At 45.9% G+C, this 24,465-nt stretch overlaps 1 protein-coding gene across 3 annotated transcripts in view; it reads left to right on the forward strand.

The window, feature by feature from the left end:
• LOC139254796 (apoptosis-stimulating of p53 protein 2-like) overlaps window positions 1-24,465 on the forward strand; it is a 136,382-nt gene that overhangs the window by 19,525 nt on the left and 92,392 nt on the right. The window contains exons 2-5 of one of the 3 annotated variants that reach the window (XM_070873820.1): window positions 5,726-5,976; window positions 13,799-13,946; window positions 14,483-14,602; window positions 23,970-24,046. In XM_070873820.1, the coding sequence (XP_070729921.1) occupies window positions 13,799-13,946; window positions 14,483-14,602; window positions 23,970-24,046 (345 nt within the window). In that variant the 5' untranslated portion in view covers window positions 5,726-5,976. Of the gene's footprint in view, window positions 1-5,725; window positions 5,977-10,130; window positions 10,190-13,798; window positions 13,947-14,482; window positions 14,603-23,969; window positions 24,047-24,465 lie in introns of those variants that run through there. The other 2 variants (XM_070873821.1, XM_070873819.1) reach the window with 2 other exon arrangements.

Below are 24,465 nucleotides of genomic sequence, written 5' to 3' on the forward strand. Positions count from 1 at the left end.
CTCGCCCACGCCCGCCCCCTCCCCGATCCACGCCCCCGCCAGCCCAGCCCGCCCAGCCCCCAGCTCATCCCGCCCGCCCCGCACCGACCGCACCACTCGCCCTCGCCCCCCCTCACTCCCCTCCCTCCCCTCCCCCTCACTCCCCTCCCTCCCCTCCCCCCTCCCTCCCCTCCCCTCCTCCCCTCCCCTCCCTCCCCTCCCCCTCACTCCCCTCCCTCCCTCCCCCTCACTCCCCTCCCTCCCCTCCCCCTCCCTCCCCCTCACTCTCCTCCTCCCTCCCCCTTACTCCCCTCCCCTCACTCCCCTCCCTCCCCTCCCCTCCCTCCCTCCCCTCACTCCCCTCCCTCCCCTCCCCCCTCCCCCCTCCCCCTCCCCTCCCCTCCCCTTCCCCTCCCCTCCCTCCCTCCCTTCCCCTCCCCCCTCCCTCCCTCCCTCCCCTCCCCTCCCCCTCCTCCTTCCCTCCCCTCCCTTCCCTCCCTTTCCCCCTCCCCTCCCTCCCTCCCTTCCCCTCCCCTCCCTCCCTCCCTTCCCCTCCCCTCCCTCCCTCCCTTCCCCTCCCCTCCCTCCCTTCCCCTCCCCTCCCTCCCTCCCTTCCCCTCCCCTCCCTCCCTCCCTTCCCCTCCCCTCCCTCCCTTCCCCTCCCCTCCCTCCCTTCCCCCTCCCTCCCTCCCTTCCCTCCCTCCCTTCCCCTCCCCTCCCTCCCTTCCCTCCCTTCCCCTCCCCTCCCTCCCTTCCCTCCCTTCCCCTCCCTCCCTTCCCTCCCTTCCCCTCCCCTCCCTCCCTCCCTCCCTCCCTTCCCCTCCCCTCCCTCCCTCCCTCCCTCCCTCCCTCCCTCCCTCCCTCCCTCCCCCTCCCCTCCCCTCCCCTCCCTCCCTTCCCCTCCCTCCCTCCTTCCCCTCCCTCCCTCCCTTCCCCTCCCCTCCCTCCCTCCCCCTCCCCTCCCTCCCTCCCTCCCCCTCCCCTCCCTCCCTCCCCTCCCTCCCTCCCTCCCTCCCCCCCCTCCCTCCCTTCCCCTCCCTCCCTCCCTTCCCTCCCTCCCTCCCTTCCCCTCCCTCCCTCCCTTCCCCTCCCTCCCTCCCTTCCCCTCCCTCCCTTCCCCACCCCCTCCCTCCCTCCCTTCCCCTCCCCCTCCCTCCCTCCCTCCCTCCCTCCCTCCCTCCCTCCCTCCCTCCCCCTCCCTCCCCCTCCCTCCCCTCCCTTCCCCTCCCCTCCCTTCCCCTCCCCTCCCTTCCCTCCCCTCCCCTTCCCCTCCCCTCCCCTCCCCTCCCCTCCCCTCCCTTCCCCTCCCCTCCCCTTCCCCTCCCCTCCCCTCCCTCCCTCCTTCCCCTCTCCTCCCTCCTTATTAATTTTTTTGATTGATTTATTGGTTGATTATTGATGTATTTATTATTTATTGTTGATGATGGCTCTTTATTTGTAAAACTGAAGTGTTTATGTTTGTAAACTTCCTATTAAACCCACCCCCACCCCCCACCACGCCTGATTTGTAACCTACGCCCTGATTTTCTAAAGTGTAGACAAGGTTTTTTCTTTACTCCATTCTAAGTTAGTTTGGAATAAGTTTTTACTGCCGAAACTTTGAAAACAGGCGTAAGTGACCGGACACGCTTCCTTTTGGAAAAAAAAAATTCTGTTCCAAAGTGAAACTGTTCTAACTGACTCGGAACTGGAGCAAACTAAATGACGAGAATTCCGATTTCTAAGATACTCCGTTCTACACCAGTTGCTCCTAAAAATCAGGAGCAAATCATGTGGAAACTTGGGGCCATAGTTACTTAATTGCCAGGGCAATTGGTCTATGTCGGCAAAATGCTAACGCAATGGACCAAAGTGCACCTCCAGAGTACGGCTCCAGCCTGAAAAAAAATACGAACCTATCTGCTGGTTCCCGGGCTTTGGAGTCTTCAGGACCTGGGCCTGCAGGCATATATACGGCTGCGTAAAGGCCCACGGATCCAAAGGACACAGGCAGTTCAGAAGCGTCCCCTGGGATCACATGGGCCAGATCAACCAATTAAAAAGGGGGATTACTCATAAGCTTAACGAGGATTCCATTTGCGAATGGAATCCCCATATGCCTATGAGAAATCCCCAAATAAATACATAATTAACACAACTGAAATAAAAATAATGTTTCCATGTTCAAAATTAATTAAAAGTCTCTTAATTAAGCATTGAAAATAAAATAATTTTTTGAAAAATAATTTTAAACATTTTAATCTGGCCAACATTTACATAAACTAATTTTAAATCTTTTTGTAAGTTTGAATCATTTTTTAACATTTTAATTTAACATTATTTTAACCCTTACACTGGTAAAAGCAGGGCCCGATGCCTGCTTTTCTGAGGGGTACGGGTTCGTGGGCATTTGCTGGGCAGTAGTTGGTTAACTCTGCGCTAGTGATTTTGGTGTGCATGTGGGCAATCTGTCAAGGCAAACCTTGACCGATCGCAAGTTTTGGGTTTTCGCGCAAGCGCTGCAGAAGCCTGGAACTTGTGGGGCCAATCTGAGGGTTTACAATAGAAAATAGAAACATAGAAAATAGGTGCAGGAGCAGGCCATTCAGCCCTTCTAGCCTGCACCGCCATTCAACGAGTTCATGGCTGAACATGAAACTTCAGTACCCACTTCCTGCTTTCACGCCATACCCCTTGATCCCCCGAGTACTAAGGACTTCATCTAACTCCCTTTTGAATATATTTAGTGAATTGGCCTCAACTACTTCCTGTGGTAGAGAATTCCACAGGTTCACCACTCTCTGGGTGAAGAAGTTTCTCCTTATCTCGGTCCTAAATGGCTTACCCCTTATCCTTAGACTGTGACCCCTGCTTCTGGACTTCCCCAACATTGGGAACATTCTTCCTGCATCCAACCTGTCCAAACCCGTCAGAATTTTAAACGTTTCTATGAGGTCCCCTCTCACTCTTCTGAACTCCAGTGAATACAAGCCCAGTTGATTCAGTCTTTCTTGATAGGTCAGTCCCACCATCCCGGGAATCAGTCTGGTGAATCTTCGCTGCACTCCCTCAACAGCAAGTATGTCCTTCCTCAAGTTAGGAGACCAAAACTGTACACAATACTCCAGGTGTGGCCTCACCAAAGCCCTGTACAACTGTAGCAACACCTCCCTGCCCCTGTACTCAAATCCCCTCGCTATGAAGGCCAACATGCCATTTGCTTTCTTAACCGCCTGCTGTACCTGCATGCCAACCTTCAATGACTGATGTACCATGACACCCAGGTCTCGTTGCACCTTCCCTTTTCCTAATCTGTCACCATTCAGATAATAGTCTGTCTCTCTGTTTTTACCACCAAAGTGGATAACCTCACATTTATCCACATTATACTTCATCTGCCACGCATTTGCCCACTCACCTAACCTATCCAAGTCACTCTGTAGCCTCATAGCATCCTCCTCGCAGCTCACACTGCCACCCAACTTAGTGTCATCCGCAAATTTGGAGATACTACATTTAATCCCTTCGTCTAAATCATTAATGTATAATGTAAACAGCTGGGGCCCCAGCACAGAACCCTGCGGTACCCCACTAGTCACTGCCTGCCATTCCGAAAAGTACCCATTTACTCCTACTCTTTGCTTCCTGTCTGACAACCAGTTCTCAATCCACGTCAGCACACTACCCCCAATCCCATGTGCTTTAACTTTGCACATTAATCTCCTGTGTGGGACCTTGTCGAAAGCCTTCTGAAAGTCCAAATACACCACATCAACTGGTACTCCTTTGTCCACTTTATTGGAAACATCCTCAAAAAATTCCAGAAGATTTGTCAAGCATGATCTCCCTTTTACAAATCCATGCTGACTTGGACCTATCATGTCACCATTTTCCAAATGCGCTGCTATGACATCCTTAATAATTGATTCCATCATTTTACCCACTACTGAGGTCAGGCTGACCGGTCTATAATTCCCTGCTTTCTCTCTCCCTCCTTTTTTAAAAAGTGGGGTTACATTGGCTACCCTCCACTCGATAGGAACTGATCCAGAGTCAATGGAATGTTGGAAAATGACTGTCAATGCATCCGCTATTTCCAAGGCCACCTCCTTAAGTACTCTGGGATGCAGTCCATCAGGCCCTGGGGATTTATCGGCCTTCAATCCCATCAATTTCCCCAACACAATTTCCCGACTAATAAAGATTTCCCTCAGTTCCTCCTCTTTAATAGACCCTCTGACCACTTTTATATCCGGAAGGTTGTTTGTGTCCTCCTTAGTGAATACTGAACCAAAGTACTTGTTCAATTGGTCTGCCATTTCTTTGTTCCCCGTTATGACTTCCCCTGATTCTGACTGCAGGGGACCTACGTTTGTTTTTACTAACCTCTTTCTCTTTACATACCTATAGAAACTTTTGCAATCCGCCTTAATGTTCCCTGCAAGCTTCTTCTCGTACTCCATTTTCCCTGCCCTAATCAAACCCTTTGTCCTCCTCTGCTGAGTTCTAAATTTCTCCCAGTCCTCAGGTTCGCTGCTATTTCTGGCCAATTTGTATGCCACTTCCTTGGCTTTAATACTATCCCTGATTTCCCTAGATAGCCACGGTTGAGCCACCTTCCCTTTTTTATTTTTACGCCAGACAGGAATGTACAATTGTTGTAATTCATCCATGCGTTCTCTAAATGTCTGCCATTGCCCATCCACAGTCAACCCCTTAAGTATCATTAGCCAATCTATCTTAGCTAATTCATGCCTCATACCTTCAAAGTTACCCTTCTTTAAGTTCTGGACCATGGTCTCTGAATTAACTGTTTCATTCTCCATCCTAATGCAGAATTCCACCATATTATGGTCACTCTTCCCCAAGGGGCCTCGCACAATGAGATTGCTAATTAATCCTCTCTCATTACACAACACCCAGTCTAAGATGGCCTCCCCCCTAGTTGGTTCCTCGACATATTGGTCTAGAAAACCATCCCTTATGCATTCCAGGAAATCCTCCTCCACCGTATTGCTTCCAGTTTGGCTAGCCCAATCTATGTGCATATTAAAGTCACCCATTATAACTGCTGCACCTTTATTGCATGCACTCCTAATTTCCTGTTTGATGCCCTCCCCAACATCACTACTACTGTTTGGAGGTCTGTACACAACTCCCACTAACGATTTTTGCCCTTTAGTGTTCTGCAGCTCCACCCATATAGATTCCACATCATCCAAGCTAATGTCTTTCCTAACTATTGACATACTCTGTGCATTAAACGCCATCGGCCCAGCAAAATCCAGGCCATTTTTTATAATACCTGAAAATTGTGATGGAGCAATGAAGTGTTGACATACTGAGCTGAAAATGGTTGCACTACTTTTATATTTAAAAAAAAATAGAGACTGATCATTTTGAATCCAAACTTAAGAGCAGCTAAAAGCCTGAGCTGCCAAATAGCCACAACATTTTAATGGGTTTTAAATGATGAGTTCAGCAATGGAAATTGTACAGTCATAGTCAATATACTCGGGGAGAATGTTCTACATTTGGTTTTGCACTGGTCCTCGTTTAGTTCGGATCACAAGAGACCTATAGCCTTTGGCTGGCCCCCTGTGTTTATACTGCTAAATGTGGCTCTCTTATCCTGGTGGATAATCAATTGCTTTAAACTGCAGCAGCTGTTCCGTAGATAAACAAAGGCAGATATTTTATGCTTAGCAAGATCCCACAAACATCAATGAATGTCCAATTAATCTATTTTTTAATGGTGTTATTTAAGGTGGAGATACTGGCCACACCACTGGGAGGCTCCCTGCAGTTCTTCAGATAGTTCCATGTGATCTTTGACATTCACCAAAATCATTGGAACAGGCAAATACAATCCTTGGCATAATGCCTCGTCCAAAGGCCAGCACATCGGAGAATGCAGCCCTCCTTCAGTACTACACTCGATTGTCGACCCAGATTGTGTGTTCAAGTCCTGGGGTAGTCTTCAGACTCTGAAGTGAGAGTGCTGACACCTGAGCCAAGGTTCTGAAGAAAATTTCTGCTTTTGAGTTGTTTTTTTTTGTGAAGAATATACATATTAAATAGAAAACTGGTACTCCTTAAAATAAGAAGTGATTCAATGTGAAGAGATAGTAGCAGATTTCAGGAGGGCACAGACAGACTGGTGAAATGGGAGGACATGAGGCAGATGGAATTTAATGCCGAGTGTGAAGTGATGCATTTTGAGATGAAGAATGAGGCGAAGCAATCGAAGGTAAGTGGTACAATGGGGATGCAGGAGCAATGAGACCTGAGGAGTATGTACACAAATCTTTGAAGGTGGCAAGACGAGTTGATAAAGCTGTTTTTCTTTTTAAAAAAAAAAGCATGTGTGATCCTTGGTTTTATAAATAGAGGCATAGAGTACAAAAGCAAGGAAGTTATGCAAAATGTTTATAAATCACTGTTTAGGCCTCAGCTAGAGTATTGTGTCCACCACACTTTTTATGCAGAAATGTCAAAGCCTTGGAGAGGTTGCAGAAAAGACTTGCTAGAATGATACCAGAAGTGAGAGGCTATCGAACTGAAACTTTAAATCTGTGTTTCTCTCTCCACAGTTGTTGCCCAAGGGTTGTGAATCTTTGGAATTCTCTGCCCCAGAGGGCTGTGGATGCTGAGTCTCTGAATATATTCAGGGCTGAGATAGATAGATTTTTTGGGCCCAAGTTTCGGGCCGTGCCTAGAACGGCGCAGCCCCGACCTGGACGCCCGTTTTTCGCACCAGAAAGTGCGCCTAAAAAATACTTACCGATTCTCCGGCTCCCTGCAGGTCCTCTGGAGCTGGGCGCGGCGCAGCGCGAGCTGTGGGGGGCGGAGCCAGGTCCCTGCGCTGAAAACAGTGCCGGGACCTCTGCACATGCTCCAGGCGCCCAAAACTGTGTGGGAGGGGCCCGAAGCACGCAGCACCTAGCCCTGGCCAAATGGCCTCACTGGGGCTGCGTGGCTCAGGCTGCACCTTTCACGCCCAGCTCCTGCTTCGACCCGACCCGACCCGACCCGACCCGACTCCCGCCCCCGGACTGGAACCGACCTCGGACCCCCACCCCCGGACCGGACCCCCGCTCACCCCCACCCCCGGACCCGACTCGACTCCCACTCCCACTCACCGCCCCCCACCCCCTGCCCCCGGACCCGACCTGACCCGTCGCCCACTCCTCCCGCCCCCCGGATCCGACCCGACCTCCGACTCCCGCTCCCACTCCCGCCCCCCACCTTAACCTCCCCCTCCCCCTCCCCCCCCTTCTCTCCCTCCCTCCCTCCCTTCCTCCCTCACCCTCTTCCTTCTCTCCCTCCCCTCACCCCCTCCCTTCTCCCCTTCGCCCCCTCCCTTCTCCCCTTCGCCCCCTCCCTTCTCCCCTTCGCCCCCTCCCTTCTCCCCTTCGCCCCCTCCCTTCTCCCCTTCGCCCCCTCCCTTCTCCCCTTCGCCCCCTCCCTTCTCCCCTTCGCCCCCTCCCTTCTCCCCTTCGCCCCCTCCCTTCTCCCCTTCGCCCCCTCCCTTCCCCCCTTCGCCCCCTCCCTTTTCCCCCTCCCTTCCCTCCCTCCCTTTTCCCCCTCCCTTCCCTCCCTCCCTTTTCCCCCTCCCTTCCCTCCCTCCCTTTTCCCCCTCCCTTCCCTCCCTCCCTTTTCCCCTCCCTTCCCTCCCTCCCTTTTCCCCCTCCCTTCCCTCCCTCCCTTTTCCCCCTCCCTTCCCTCCCTCCCTTTTCCCCCTCCCTTCCCTCCCTCCCTTTTCCCCCTCCCTTCCCTCCCTCCCTTTTCCCCCTCCCTTCCCTCCCTCCCTTTCTCCCCTCCCTTCCCTCCCTCCCTTTTCCCCCCTCCCTTCCCTCCCTCCCTTTTCCCCCTCCCTTCCCTCCCTCCCTTTTCCCCCTCCCTTCCCTCCCTCCCTTTTCCCCCTCCCTTCCCTCCCTCCCTTTTCCCCCCTCCCTTCCCTCCCTCCCTTTTCCCCCCTCCCTTCCCTCCCTCCCTTTTCCCCCCTCCCTTCCCTCCCTCCCTTTTCCCCTCCCTTCCCTCCCTCCCTTTTCCCCTTCCCTTCCCTCCCTCCCTTTTCCCCCTCCCTTCCCTCCCTCCCTTTTCCCCCTCCCTTCCCTCCCTCCCTTTTCCCCCTCCCTTCCCTCCCTCCCTTTTCCCCCTCCCTTCCCTCCCTCCCATTTCCCCCTCCCTTCCCTCCCTCCCTTTTCCCCCTCCCTTTTCCCCCTCCCTTTTCCCCCTCCCTCCCTTTTCCCCCTCCCTCCCTTTTCCCCCTCCCTCCCTTTTCCCCCTCCCTCCCTTTTCCCCCTCCCTCCCTTTTCCCCCTCCCTCCCTTTTCCCCCTCCCCTCCCCCTCCCCCCCTCCCCTCACTGTCAGAAACACAGAAACTGACAGACAGAGAGTGAGAGAGATAGAGACACACTGCGGGGGCATCCCAGCACGCTGTTGGTGGGCTCCCGGTGCTGCAGTCGGGAAGTAGAATTTTTTTTATTTATTGATTTTTAAATTTTTAAAAAACATTTTTGATTGCTTTATTGATATATTTGTCATTTATTATTGATGATGGCTCTTTATTTGTAAAAGTGAAGTGTTTAATGTTTGTAAACTTCCCTTTAGACCCCCCATTCCCTACGCCTGATTTGTAACCTATGCCTGATTTTCTAAGTGTAGGCAAGGTTTTTCTGAGCATACAAAAATCTACACTTACTCCATTCTAAGTTAGTTTGGAGTAAGATTTCACTGCCTAAACTTTCAAAACGGGCGTAAGTGGCCAGACACGCCCCCTTTTAGAAAAAAAAATCTGTTCCAAACTGAAACTGTTCTAACTGACTAGAACTGGAGCAAACTAATTGCCGAGAATTGCAATTACTAAGATACTCCATTCTAAACCAGTTGCTCCAAAAAAACACGAGCAACTCAGGCTGAAACTTGGTCCCTTTGAGTCTAGGGGAATCGAGGGATATGGAGATCGGGCAGGAAAGTGGAGTTGAGGTCGATGATCAGCCATGATCTTATTGAATGGCATAGCAGGCTCGAGGGGGCTGAGGGCCTAGTCCTGCTCCTATTTCTTATGTTCTTATAACCTGCTGAGTGTTTCCAGCATTTTCTATTTTTATTTCCTATTTGTTTAAACTCAATTGTCTGTCTCTATCCTGCCTTGCAATAAACCGCACTCATCCATCACTCCCATCCTTGCATACCTATACAACCTACCCCCCACCCGCCTCCCCATGTATTGAATTTAAAATCCTTGTCCTTTTCTACAAATCCCCAATGGCCATATTTCACCCAAACTCGGTTACCTTCTCCAGCCTTGCAACCTCTCCAGTAGCCTTTGGTCATTTACAGAGTCTACTTCAGAAGTGGCACAGGGTGGACTGCACGTACAAATTCTCTTCAGTCTTTTTTTTGGATATAATGAGGCTTCATGATATCTGGCAGATCCCATTAATTGGTGAAGATCAGGAGATCAAGATGATATTCTTCAGCTGCCTGGTCTCACCAATCAATCCCAAATAGTGGAGTCCACCACCCAACATGCAGTGATTACTTGGGTCAGTGAAACTTTAGAAGCAAAAGTAATGTAACCATATATATTTGAATTGATGAATTGGATTACATTTTAAACCTTTCTAACCTTTAGAAGTGGTTTGGGATTTTATAATGGGCTAATTCTAACTTCCAAACTTTGTGATTGCAGGGTATGAAATTGTGGTTGGGGCTGGGGTGCAGTAGCTTCAGGAGGATGTGTGATCATTTCAGAGCTTTCGAAGTAAATTATTCAAATTGTAATACCTGCTTAAATTCAAACTCATCTAGCCATTAATGTGTTGCAAGATGACATTTAGGTACTGCTGGATGAATTTGTTAATCAGATCATTTTAAAATTTGGATACGTTGTTTCAAAGAGCCAGAAACTGATCACATATTTGATTTGTTAATTGCAGCAAATTGCACTTTTGAGTGGTGCAGAATGGATAAAATATTGGTCCAGAATTTCCTGCAATGGCAAGATTGTTGATGAGCACCGTACATTTAGCTGTCTAGCACACTATTCTTGCCGTCAGTAACTGCCTCCATATTTTCCTACGTTTCTAATTAGAATATTTCGCAGCAAGCATGCTGGTGAATCAGAGGAGTCGAGGCCAATTTTTTCCAACGATGTGACATACATTTAATCAGCTCGTTGGAAGTACTCCGCCAATCTCAGCAGCCTCTCCTTCTCCAGAAGGTGATTGGGCCTGACCATCTACTTGTCTTTGATGTAATTCAAACACATTCCTGAAGCGGCATGAAAGCTGGCTTAAATGCAGGAAAATAGTAATCGCCATTGATTTTAATGGGGCGGAGCTTTGATAATGAACTTATTGTTAATCTTAGTAACGGCGGAATGACCCAGGACACTATGGAGTTAATGATGTACGTACTACATCAGCTCATCTTTCTTTGTTGCAGTTCAAAAGTCCCAAGATCCGGATCAATATATTCTAGTCTGTGCCGATCTCTTTTTGCCCCTTGCTGTACAGTGCCCCACATTAAGCAGCATTGTGCCCCACAGTTTGAGACTACTGCTCGAATTAAAATAAGTTTGGCAACAGTGTCAATCTAGTTCCACAGCACAAAACTGTTCATAGTTTGGCACTAATTGGTGTGATGGGCTCTTCCAAAGCTGATTTTTCCAGCATGTTATCGGGAGGGGTGGGGGGTGGAATGATGGCAAATAAAAACAGCCTGCACTGTACAGCTTGCTTTGTTGTTCCTGGCCTTTTGAATGCTTCATATTGTTGATGGGTGTCAAAAGTGGAGAAATATTCAATTCTTAAGCTCTGAAATCCTGCATCTTGACAGAACCATCATCAAAGGAGCAGTGTTTTATATATTGTTACAGCAATATATAAAACAGTGTGTGTTTTATATATTGTTATAACAAAGAGTAGTGCATCTTTGTTCAGCCATGTTGATTTCATTATCGACAGATGAGAACTTTGGCATTTACTGGATGATGGTGTAAAAATGAGTGAACCTTATTTGAAATCGGATGGCGATAAGAGATACACATTGTGTATTTTCTAGAATTTTTTGAAGGCCAAGAAAATAAAAGATTTACAAGGGTTTTTTTCTGGAAATCCATAACATCGTTTCTGTTGGGAAATAAGTTCATAGAATTTCCCAAAGATCAATGTGCAGATTTCTTGAGTTCATATCCAATTTGGCTAAAAATTGTCATTAATGAGTTCTTCAAACAATGCAATGTTCAGTCTAGTGCCAGAAATTTATAAAATGGGTTTGTTATAGACTACTTGGTTAAATTAAACAGGGCAGTATGACGAGCTAAGGAAGGTATGTGCAAACATTACGATCATACTGAGGGCTTTAACCCAGTGTTGTCCATTTAGAAATCGCTACAAGTGTGGCTATGGTGATACCGTTTTAGCCACATGCACTAATATTTTAGTAGAAAACACCGTGCACACAATGCAGGTAAATTAACTTCATGTGCATATTTATGTAAGAAATATCTACAACCATTGAGTGTGAGATTAGCGTCTCTCTCTTTCACCAAAGTTTGAAATTCTGGCATAAATTTTAGTGCAACTTCTCGGTTTGTGTCCAGCAGTCACTTGTGCAGTTAAACAACCATGGTCAACAAATGAGGTAAGAGACAGCTGAGGCCTAACTCATGTTAAACCTTTATAAATCACAACTTCCTAGCTTTTGTACTCTGTGCCTCTATTTATAAAGCCAAGGATTCCATATGCTATTTTAACAGCCTTATCAAATAGTATTGTCACCTTCAAAGATTAGTGTGTGATTCTCCACATCTCTCTGTTCCTGCACCCTCTTTAAAATTGTACTATTTATTTTATATTACCTCTCCTCATTCTCCTCATTCCTCAAAAGTATCATGTGTCTGCCCATTTCATCTGTCTGACTTTAATCTCCTGCAGTTATAGATTTCAGATTGCAGCAAAATGGAATACATTAACAATGTACCTTTCCAAACACAGTGAATTCAGGAAAAATGAACAACTTCAATATAAATAAGATGGAGCTCCTAACCAGGCTAAAAGAGCTGATTTTATTGATCTGACCTCACTGCAACCTTGTCCATTGCAGTGCCTCCATTTAAAAAAAAATTCCAGTGATAGATGGTACTTATCCCAGCGTGCTAAAGGAGACTAGAGTGATTGAGGCATTGACGATCATTGAAGGTCAACTGGTGAGGTACCAATAGCTTGGAAGTAAGCCAAAAGGGGTGACAAATCAGGAAGAGGCAGTACAGGCCGATAAGTCCCGGTCCAGTGTAAAGTAACTAAATTGATTTATCACGTGTAACTTGAATAATAATAAACAGGATAAGAACCATCTCTTGCTTCTCGACTGAGTATAGTTCAGAAATATACAAATGAATCACCTCGATGAGGATAGGCTACTCCATGTCGGTGTCTGCTGTCAACACAATCGAGTGTTTCGAGGCACTTAATCCTCTAAGACCAAGATTTGCTTGTGCTTAAGCTAGACCTCCTTATTTACCCCAGAAATACATGAGTTGCAATAGCTGATTCTCAACATTCTGCATTAATCCAAATAGGTTGTAGATAATACTCAGTGAAACTTCAAACCCTCCATCACTGATCTGTGAAACACTCAGACAGTGTTGACATCTGAAACTCTGTCCCTCACAGATTTAGCTGTCACATTCTAAGCCAGCTTTGTTTGAGTGTGCATTAGCTGGAAACCTGTGGATACTCTAGTACAGTTTATCTAAGTCTCTGTAATCAGCAATTAGTATGGTCAAAATGTGAGACATTCTCTTGGCTGAAGTCTTGTCCGGACGTACTCTATTACAGTGGCACCCATCTCCCTTACCCCTTGGAAGAGTCCCCTCCTTTCTTGGCTAATTCCTGCCCCCGCCCCAGCCCCCGCCAGATGGTCAGATAATCTGTTTTAGTGATGTTGGTCGAGAGATAAATATTGCCCAGGGGAGAACTCCCCTGTTCTTCGATTAGTATCATGGGATATTTACATCCACCTGAGAGGGCCACACCTACGGGGATTAATGTTGCATCCAAAAGACGGCACTTCTGACAGTGCAGCACTCCTTCAGTACTGCACTGAAGTGTCATTTTAGATTACGTGCAACCGCCTATAAATGCAGGCTCTGCAATGGACACGGTTGCAGTGAGATCAGATTATTAAAATCATTTTTTAACACAGTAATATTGAAACTCCACCATTGTTCAGGCCTGGACATAACATAACTAAAATTATGCCAGTTTAGCCGTGACATAAAGCTGTTTTAAAATATTTGGAAGAGCCTGTTGCACTGTTTGCTCCTTGTGTTATGGTGAAATCCAACTCGGAGTAGGACTAGAAAAAGTTGCATTCTTTAACTTAACTAAAATGTTATAATGAAAATCAAGCAGCATATTTTTGATTTTTTTTAAATTAAAAATTGCACTACTTCAAAAAGTCAATAGAGCTCATGTGTCATTTGAAAGAATTTTTAAAAGTAACAGATGTGATCACAAAATGTATGTCCATTGTTAGATACTGTATGAAACCACAATGTAAAGTTCAGAAAACTGGAAAAAATGTTTAACTTAAATCTAAGCATGCGTAGTGATTCAATTTATTTACCAGGACATGCATTAGTGTTCTGCAGTAGACTGCTGTTGGTTGATCAGAGAAAAGAATTGATGCTGGTCATGGATAAAAATAAAATTATAGACCAGCTTGATGTTTGGACTAAATGGGGGTTTACATGAGCTTCATTATAGGGATAGGACTGTTCCGAAAAAGTCAAACTCAGTTAAGTCTTCCCTTTGTTTTGATGTAGATGTTTCTCACTGTGTACCTGAGCAACAATGATCAGCATTACACAGAGGTACCAATCACTCCAGAGACCATATGTCGCGATGTTATTGGTTACTGCAAAGAACCAGGAGAGATTGACTGTCATTTGGCTGAGCGCTGGCATGGTGGTGGTAAGTAAAACCTGTGTAAGATAACATACGCATGTTCCAGCTGTTTGGTGTCTAGTGGTGTGCAAAAATTGTTGGACGGTCACCAATGGCTTTCTGTTTCTATTGGCACAACACCAATAACCTTTTTGCGTCAGGTTTGTTCTGTTAATGAAGTAATAGTGGAGCTGTTGCAAATTAATAGATATTAGCAAATACCAAATGACCTGTTAACTTGAGGTAGCCTACTCGTGCATTTTGGGGAACACTAACAGCCACCACATTGTAGAGCAACATATCAGCTTGTCTTAGCTGATAGCACTCTTGCTTTGGGTCAGAATGTCAGCTTAGAGAATGCTACATAAAGTGAATGCAGTTGTTTTGGATGAAATGTTAAACCATAGACCTGTTTTTCAGATTGGTGTTAAAAGACAGTAGATGAAATTACCTGTAATAAGATATTTTATACATTGACAGGTGTGTAAGGAGAGAAATCTTTTAAATCGTAGGCAGGTCATGTGTTTAAAAAAAAAGCTATTTTTAATTGTTCTTCCTTGTAGAGCGTGCCATAGCAGATAATGAGCGTATATATGATATTCTGCAACAGTGGGGAGTACAGAGAAATGATGTTTGTTTCTACTTACGCCATGAGCGCCCACCAAACACAACTAGGGATGCAGGTAAGAATCGTGTAACGCTTTGTTCATTCCAACTTTAAGGAACTTTTAGTGGACGAGAATCGGTTCATTTTTAGGTTAGTTTGTATTCCATTGGTAGTTTATTTTCAAACTGTTCCAGCTCACTTTTTGTGTTTTTTTGGTAATGATAGCTTGTAGTGGATAAACAGGTCTGTCTAAACAGAACAAGTAAATCCAGTCTGGTATAGCTTGGGTGACTTCATAGGTGTTTAAAGTACAGTTTTCATGCTCATTGTGAAAACAATGTAACTTAAAAGACTGCACCACAGTTTGATTTTAACAAGAAGTTTATGCATCTTTTTCAAAGGGCTGACTGGCTAATGTCATTTCCTGAGTAATGGAGTTGCATGTTATTTTCACATATCAATATGTATTTGTTTTAATCCAATTTTCAGTCGGCTATTTGATATTTATCCTCTAATTAATTTAGAAATTTAGTAGAATGGGCACTGAACCTATGTGGCACATTTAGTGCTCTAGAGTACTGCACTAACGCACTGCCTTTATAAAAAAAATCTTATTTTGAGGATTTTGTTCGTTTGAATTCAGGTTGGGCAAATAATTTTGAAATTCATAGTCCAGGGCTGGTAGTGGCCCATTAGAGTTGTATCCCTTTAAATTACAGTATCTGCCTCTACAGGCCAGGAATGAAATTTTCACATGAGAGGCCAATATGTGCCTTTCCCCATATACCAATACAATTATACTTTGCAGTTTGTTGCATTGAATAATAGTTTTTGCATGAATGTCCGAGGAAATCGTTTCTCTACAATTCGGAAAGATGGACAAGAAGGAAAAGGAGGTGGGGTAGCTCTGTTAATAAAGGATGATAGGGCAGTTGTGAGAGATGATATTGGCTCTAATAAACAAAATGTTGAATCATTGTGGGTGGAGATTAGAGATAGTAAGGGGAAAAAGTCACTGGTGGGTGTAGTTTATAGGCCCCCAAATAATAACTTCACGGTGGGGCGGACAATAATCAAGGGAATAATGAAGGCATGTGAAAAAGGAACGGCAGTAATCATGGGGGATTTTAACCTACATATTGATTGGTCAAATCAAATCGCACGGGGTAGCCTTGAGGAGGAATTCATAGAATGCATACGGGATTGTTTCTTAGAACAGTATGTTACAGAACCTACAAGAGAGCAAGCTATCTTAGATCTGGTCCTGTGTAATGAGACAGGAATAATAAACTATTTCCCAGTGAAAGATCCTCTCGGAATGAGTGATCACAGTATGGTTGAATTTGTAATACAGATTGAGGGTGAGGAAGTAGTGTCTCAAACGAGCGTACTATGCTTAAAAACAAAGGGGACTACAGTGGGATGAGGGCAGAGTTGGCTAAAGTAGACTGGGAACACAGACTAAACGGTGGTACAATTGAGGAACAGTGGAGGACTTTTAAGGAGCTCTTTCATAGTGCTCAACAAAAATATATTCCAGTGAAAAAGAAGGGCGGTAAGAGAAGGGATAACCAAGGAAATAAAGGAGAGTATCAAATCAAAAACCAATGCGTATAAGGTGGCCAAGGTTAGTGGGAAACTAGCAGATTGGGAAAATTTTAAACGACAGCAAAGAATGACTAAGAAAGCAATAAAGAAAGGAAAGATAGATTACGAAAGTAAACTTGCGCAAAACATAAAAACAGATAGTAAAACCTTTTACCGATTATATAAAACTGAAAAGAGTGACTAAAGTAAATGTTGGTCCCTTAGAAGATGAGAAGGGGGATTTAATAATGGGAAATGTGGAAATGGCTGAGACCTTAAACAATTATTTTGCTTCGGTCTTCACAGTGGAAGACACAAAACCATGCCAAAAATTGCTGGTCACGGGAATGTGGGAAGGGAGGACCTTGAGATAATCACTATCACAAGGGGGGTAGTGCTGGACAGGCTAATGGGACTCAAGGTAGACAAGTCCCCTGATGAAATGCATCCCAGGGTATTAAAAGAAATGGCGGAAGTTATAGCAGATGCATTCATTATAATCTACCAAAATTCTCTGGATTCTGGGGAGATACCATCGGATTGGAAAGCAGCTAATGTAACGCCTCTGTTTAAAAAAAGGGGGCAGACAAAAGGCAGGTAACTATAGGCCGGTTAGTTTAACATCTGTAGTGGGGAAAATACTTGAAGCGATCATTAAGGAAGAAATAGCGGGACATCTAGATAGGAATAGTGCAATCAAGCAGATGCAACATGGATTCATGAAGGGGAAATCCTGTTTAACTAATTTACTGGAATTCTTTGAGGATATAACGAGCATGGTGGATAGAGGTGTACCGATGGATGTGGTGTATTTAGATTTCAAAAAGGCATTCGATAAGGTGCCACACAAAAGGTTACTGCAGAAGATAAAGGTATTCGAAGTCAGAGGAAATGTATTAGCATGGATAGAGAATTGGCTGGCTAACAGAAAGCAGAGAGTCAGGATAAATGGGTCCTTTTCAGGTTGGAAATCGGTGGTTAGTGGTGTGCCACAGGGATCGGTGCTGGGACCACAACTGTTTACAATATACATAGATGCCATGGAAGAGGGGACAGAGTGTAGTGTAACAAAATTTGCAAATGACACAAAGATTAGTGGGAAAGCGGGTTGTGTAGAGGACACAGAGAGGCTGCAAAGAGATTTAGATAGGTTAAGCGAATGGGCTAAGGTTTGGCAGATGGAATACAATGTCGGAAAATGTGAGGTCATCCACCTTGGGGGGGGGGGGGGGGGGGGGTGGGGTGGGGGACATTAAAAGGGAATATTATTTGAATGGGAAGAAATTACAACATGCTGCGATGCAGAGGGACCTGGGGGTCCTTGAATCCCAAAAAGTTAGTTTGCAGGTGCAGCAGGTAATCAGGATGGCGAATGGAATGTTGGCCTTCATTGCGAGAGGGATGGAGTACAAAAGCAGGGAGGTTCTGCTGCAACTGTACAGGGTATTGGTGAGGCCGCACCTGGAGTACTGCGTGCAGTTTTGGTCACCTTACTTAAGGAAGGATATACTAGCTTTGGAGAGGGTACAGAGACAATTCACTAGGCTGATTCTGGAGATGAGGGGGTTACCTTATGATGATCGATTGAGTAGACTGGGTCTTTACTCGTTGGAGTTCAGAAGGATGAGGGGTAATCTTATAGAAACATTTAAAATAATGAAAGGGATAGACAAGATCGCGGCAGAGAGTTTTTTTCCATTGGTTGGGGAGACTAGAACTAGGGGGCACAGCCTCAAAATACGGGGGAGCCGATTTAAAACCGAGTTGAGAAGGAATTTCTTCTCCCAGAGGGTTGTGAATCTGTGGAATTCTCTGCCCAAGGAAGCAGTTGAGGCTAGCTCATTGAATGTATTCAAATCACAGATAGATAGATTTTTAACCAATAAGGGAATTAAGGGTTATGGGGAGATGGCGGGTAAGTGGAGCTGAGTCCACGGCCAGATCAGCCATGATCTTGTTGAATGGCGGAGCAGGCTTGAGGGGCTCGATGGCCTACTCCTGTTCCTAATTCTTATGTTCTTGTGTTCTTATGTTCTACTCAATCAAATTCCTTTACTTTTTTAAACACCCCCTTAGAATAATATCTTAGTTAACAGATCAAATTAGATGGCCTAATAAACTTTGCAGAAGCATGTATGGTACATGCAGGACTATGCAGTACATAGACAGGTTAAGGAAATGGGCAGGTAGCTAGCAGATATAGTTCAACATAAATAAATGTAACGTACTGTACAGTTTGGGGGGAAAATATATAATGAAAATATATCAATTGTTTCAATTGTAAAATTCTCAATGGAGTGGAGGAACAGAGACATCTTTAGTGCAGATATGCAAATCTTTAAAAGCAAGATTGCAGATGGCATTGGAGGGGTGAGGAAAGAAATTAAAAGGGAAAATGGGATTCTTGGTTCTGTATTCAAGGATGCTTACAAATTCAGGTCTGTTTCTGTAAACTGTTTGAACCCCATTCTTTTATGTGAGTTGACTTTGGCAGCCCTATATCTGCTTGTGTGATATCATAACCCAGTGGCATGCAACGGCACTCTTATCAACGGGACAGGATATTTGCCTACAGTTAATCATCGCTGACCTATACTGGCTTCCCATCCCCCAACAAACTGAATTTAAAATCCTTGTCATCCACAAATCCCTCCATAGCCTCACCCCACCCTAACTTGCAACCTTCTCAAACTTGTGTCTCCTTCTGCAACCTCTAATCTTCTGATGCTGGTGTATTGTACATAGGCAATGTATGGCAGAGAGGCGCTGTTGGTGCGGTTATATGACCTCGTCTCTCTCCCATCTAGAGGGAGGAGAGCATGCTGGGAGATCTCAGAGATGCAGTGATCATGATCATCTTTTTAAAAAAAGGGGATAAGTCTGACTGCGGCAACTACAGAGGAATCTCCCTGTTATCTGCCACTGGGAAAGTTGTCGCTAGAGTCCTCCTCAACCGTCTTCTCCCTGTGGCTGAGGAGCTCCTCCTGGAATCACAGTGCGGATTTTGTCCCTTACGGGGCACAACGGACATGATCTTTGCAGCGCGAAAGCTGCAGGAAAAATGCCTTGAGCAGCGCCAGCCCTTATACATGGCCTTCTTTGATCTTACAAAGGCCTTTGACACTGTCAACCGCGAGGGTCTATGGACCACCGTCCTCCGTTTCGGATGCCCCCAAAAGTTCGTCAACATCCTTCGCCTGCTCCACGACGACATGCAGGCCGTGATCCTTACCAATGGATCCATCACAGACCCAATCCACGTCCAGACTGGGGTCAAACAGGGCTGCGTCATTGCTCCCAACCCTCTTCTCAATCTTCCTCGCTGCCATGCTCCACCTCACAGTCAACAAGCTCCCCGCTGGAGTGGAACTAAATTACAGAACCAATGGGAAGCTGTTTAACCTTCGCTGCCTGCAGGTCAGGTCCAAGACCACCCCAACCTCTGTCGTCGAGCTACAGTACGCAGATGATGCCTGCGTCTGCGCGCAGTCAGAGGCTGAACTCCATGATATAGTCGACGTATTTACTGAGGCATATGAAAGCACGGGCCTTCCGCTAAACATCCGGAAAACAACGGTCTTCAAACAGCCTGTCCTCACCGCACAGCACTGCCCCCCCACTCATCAAGATCCACAGCATGGCCCCGGACAACGTGGACCATTTCCCATACCTCAGGAGCCTCTTCTCAACAAAAGCAGACATTGATGAGGAGATTCAACACCGCTTCCAGTGTGCCAGAGTAGCTTTCGGCCGCCTGAGGAAAAGAGTGTTCGAAGACCAGACCCTCAAATCTACCACCAAGATCATGGTCTATAGGACTGTAGTAATACCTGTCCTCCTGTATGGCTCAAAGACATATACGATGTACAGTGGATACCTCAAGTTGCTGGAGAAATACCACCACCGATGCCTCCGCAAAATCCTACAAATCCCCTGGGAGGACAGACGCACCAACATTAGCGTCCTTGACCAGGCCAACATCTGAAGCACTGAGCACACTTGATCAGCTCTGCTGGGCAGACCACGTTGTCCGCATGCCAGACACGAGACTCCCAAAGCAACTACTTCACGGCAAACGAGCCTGGTCTTCGAATACTCTTTTCCTCAGGCGGCCGAAGGCTGCGCTGGCGCACTGGAAGCTACTCAGAACTCCTTCATGGCAAATGAGCCAAAGGTGGACAGAAGTTACAAGGACACCCTCAAAGCCTCCCTGATAATGTGCGGCATCAGCACCGACACCTGGGAGTCCCTGGCCAAAGACCCCCTTGAGTGGAGGAAGTGCATCTGGGAGGGCGCTGAGCGCCTCAAGTCTCATTGCCGAGTGCATGCAGAAAACAAGCGCAGGCAGCGGAAGGAACGTGCGGCAAACCTGCCCCACCCTCCCTTGCCCTCAATGACTGCCTGTCTCACCTGTGGCAGGGACTGTGGCTCTCGTATTGGACTGTTCAGCCACCAAAGAACTCAATTCAGGAGTGGAAGCAAGTCTTCCTCGATTCCGAGGGACTGCCTATGATGATGATGTACATAGGCATCACCTTTTGTAACTAAGTCATCAGGCACTTCAACCCTACTCAATGGAACTCTCTCTCTGAACACCTCTGTCTCTCAACCTCAAACCCTGTTCAAAATGCATTTTTTTTTAAACCTAGATTTTGGACATCTCTCCTAACCCTCTCCCAAAGGCTTGACACCATCTCCTTTTATTGTCTTTGAATCACTGATAACTTGTATTCATTGTAGCAGCTTTATCACTGTTTATTTTGATAGGGAAAACTTAGCAATAAATAGATCTGCTGGAAAGGAGGGAAGATCTGTTATGGTGCTTTGATGTTGATCATCCTTGTACCTGACCATGAAACCACTTTCCCAAGGGTCAAAGGTTATAGGGGAGTGGTCAAAAGATATTGACACGGCCAACCTTTGCAAAAGCAGAATCAAGGCTATGTAAGTTGAGGAAAGGGAGGTAAAATGCTTCTTGGTAAATTACACGCCATTATTTACACGTCTCAGCTAAAGTTAAATCCATCCACTTTAAAAGGTAATATAGGTTTAAATCAGTTGTTCACTCGATTTACTGGGTGGATAGACCTCAACTCAACAATAAACTACTGTACTAAACTTTGCCCTAACTTTCTAAGAACGAAGAATGAAACAGTCATGTTGAAGTCCTTTAATGTTGTGACAGAATGGCTAATGATAAAAGGCCAATGCTATATCTACCCAGTAAGATAAGACCCAGACTGCCATTCTGCACCATCCAGGCCCACAGTTGATGTGCAACTTTTTTCTTCAGTTCTGTGCATAATCATTTGATATATTTTCACTTGATGCATAGAGAAAAGCTGCATTAATTAGTGAATCATTTAAAATCTGTACGCTGAGTTAAGTGTAATTGGATGCTATGATTGGAGAGTTGCTGTAATAGAGAGCTGAACTCAATAAGCTAAATTTTTCCTGGGTGTTCCTACACTGTTGTCTACTAAGTACAGGTTGTATCTCTTCAGTCTGGAAACATCCCTGGTCCGGCATCAGTCCCGGTATGGACTGCCCCTTTAAGCGGTGTTGCAGCGCGTAGGCTAGGCTAGGCTGGGCTGGGATGCTACTGCGGTGTGTGTGTGTGCGGCGATTGGCTGGAACGGCTGTCAGTCAGTGTGGGTTCTGCTGGTGCTGGGGACCATGCCCACAGGCTGCGAGCGGGAGCCACAGACACTGAGCGCGCGCATGTTGCACAATGGCGCTGCCTGCAGCTCGCTGTCTCTCTATCTCGTGTATGTGTGTGTGTGTGTGTGTGTGTGTGTGTTTGTTTCGGGTGAGGAGGCCGCCACTTGCACCAATCAGGCTCTGCTCATGGCTTACACATAGAAACATAGAAAATAGGTGCAGGAGTAGGCCATTCGGCCCTTCGAGCCTGCACCGCCATTCAATGAGTTCATGGCTGAACATGCAACTTCAGTACCCCATTCCTGCTTTCTCGCCATACCCCTTGATCCCCCTAGTAGTAAGGACTACATCTAACTCCTTTTTGAATATATTTAGTGAATTGGCCTCAACAACTTTCTGTGGTAGAGAATTCCACAGATTCACCACTCTCTGGGTGAAGAAGTTTCTCCTCATCTCGGTCCTAAATGGCTTGCCCCTTATCCTTAGACTGTGACCCCTGGTTCTGGACTTCCCCAACATTGGGAACATTCTTCCTGCATCTAACCTGTCTAAACCTGTCAGAATTTTAAACATTTCTATGAGATCCCCTCTCATTCTTCTGAACTCCAGTGAATACAAGCCCAGTTGATCCAGTCTTTCTTGATATGTTAGTCCCGCCATCCCGGGAGTCAGTCTGGTGAACGTTCGCTGCAGTCCCTCAATAGCAAGAATGCCTTTCCTCAAGTTAGGAGACCAAAACTGTACACAATATTCCAGGTGTGGCCTCACCAAGGCCCTGTACAACTGTAGTAACACCCCCCTGCCCCTGTACTCAAATCCCCTCGCTATGAAGGCCAACATGCCATTTGCTTTCTTAACTGCCTGCTGTACCTGCATGCCAACCTTCAATGACTGATGTACCATGACACCCAGGTCTCGTTGCACCTCCCCTTTTCCTAATCTGTCACCATTCAGATATGGACTGGCGCCGGGAGTAGGATCGTGGGTAAGGGTCGCCGTGTCTCCTTGACTTTATCCTCCACTTTATCTCCGATCCCTCTCTTTTTGTGTGTATGTATGTGTTTTTTTGAGGTGTTAATGTTGGTGTGGATGGGAATGGAAGGGCGTTGGCGTTGGAGCTGGCCCTGAGGATTTAAAAAAACAGTGTGATTCTGGACGACTAAATGCTGCACGGTAGGCTTCTGCGCGGGGCATGCCAGAACACGTCCGGGTTGTTGTCAGCAGCATCGTTACCAGTTGACCTCCCGTGGTTCGGAAAATTCGCTCGTCCGGCACCGGTCAGGTTCCAAGGGTGCCGGACCAGAGAGGTCCAAACTGTACTTGTGTTTGAGGTGTGTGTGCTGAGCAAGATTTATTCAAGTGTACATTAGATTATGATAAATCAATGACTTGCCTAGACTAGAACTAGAGGGCATGATCTTAGCGCCCATTTAAAACAGAGATAAGGAGAAATTTCTTCTCTGAGGGTTGGAAATCTGTGGAATTCGCTGCCTCAGAGAGCTGTGGAAGTTGAGACATTGAATAACTTTAAGACAGAGATAGACAGTTTCTTAAATGATAAGGAGATAAGGGATTATGGGGAGCGGGCGGGGAAGGGGAGCTGAGTCCATGATCAGATCAGCCATGATCTTATTGAATGGCAGAGCGGGCTCGAGAGGCCGTATGGCCTACTCCTGTTCCTATTTCTTACGTTCTTATGCCTAATGGTATTTATTATTTCTTCAAATCTAATTGTACTTCTAGCATCCATCATCGTCAATTTTGTTAGACATCTAACCTTGTTAAATTTGATTTTAGAAGTGTTGTTAAGCCACTTAATACACACACAAATCTTAGCTTGATGTGAGACTAAACAAAACAATGATGTAAAATAAGTTCACTTCTCCAGTTTCAGTGCTACTGTTGTGCTTCTCTGTCCTTTTAAAGCCCCGCTTTCTCTTGTTTGTTCCTCTTGAACTGTAATTGTTTACCACTTGCTTTGTTTCAGCTTACTTTGAATTTTAATATTTAACTTTTAGTGCAATCATCCACCCTCATCCAGAACGGATTAGATGCACTGGGAACAAAAATATTCTGTGACGATGCAAATCTTTGTTTCAAACAAACAATTGTTTCTGGGTGGAGCCAGAAATCACAGCTGTTGAACACAATGAATGTTCTGTGTGCCACATGTAACTTTTTTTTTAAATTCCTAGGTTGTTTGCGACTCCAGGATCCAGTGGTGAAGAGAAACAGGGTCCAGGATACTACAGATAGACGAATGGAAAATGGAGTAAGTTGAGCCAATTGTTACTTTTTGAAACGTCTATCCGTTGTGTGTTGTGTGGTATTATGATTCTAAATCTGTTCCTCCTGATTTTTCTGCTTCTCTCTCCACCCGCCCCCCACCCTCAACTATAAACTGCCTTTGCATTCCTGAATTTAAACTCTATTAACCAGATTAGTTTGCCTCAAGTAGTTGAAAGAAAAATAATAAAATCTCTTGGTCTGCTTAATTAGCCCAGCAGGTAATAGAATGTAGAGCAAAAGCAGGAAAGTTGATTCAATACAATTGAAATAGGCTGGGAGAGACTGATTCATGACATGCTGAAGTAGAGGGGAAAGTGAGATCCCTGGAGCCTGATCCCTGACCCCGGGGCAGGGGGGAAGGGTGTGAGCTGCTGGTGGGGGAGTTTGAGCAGCCAGGTGAAA

This window comes from Pristiophorus japonicus, unplaced genomic scaffold (assembly GCF_044704955.1).
Source record: "Pristiophorus japonicus isolate sPriJap1 unplaced genomic scaffold, sPriJap1.hap1 HAP1_SCAFFOLD_578, whole genome shotgun sequence".
Lineage (NCBI taxonomy): Eukaryota > Metazoa > Chordata > Chondrichthyes > Pristiophoridae > Pristiophorus > Pristiophorus japonicus.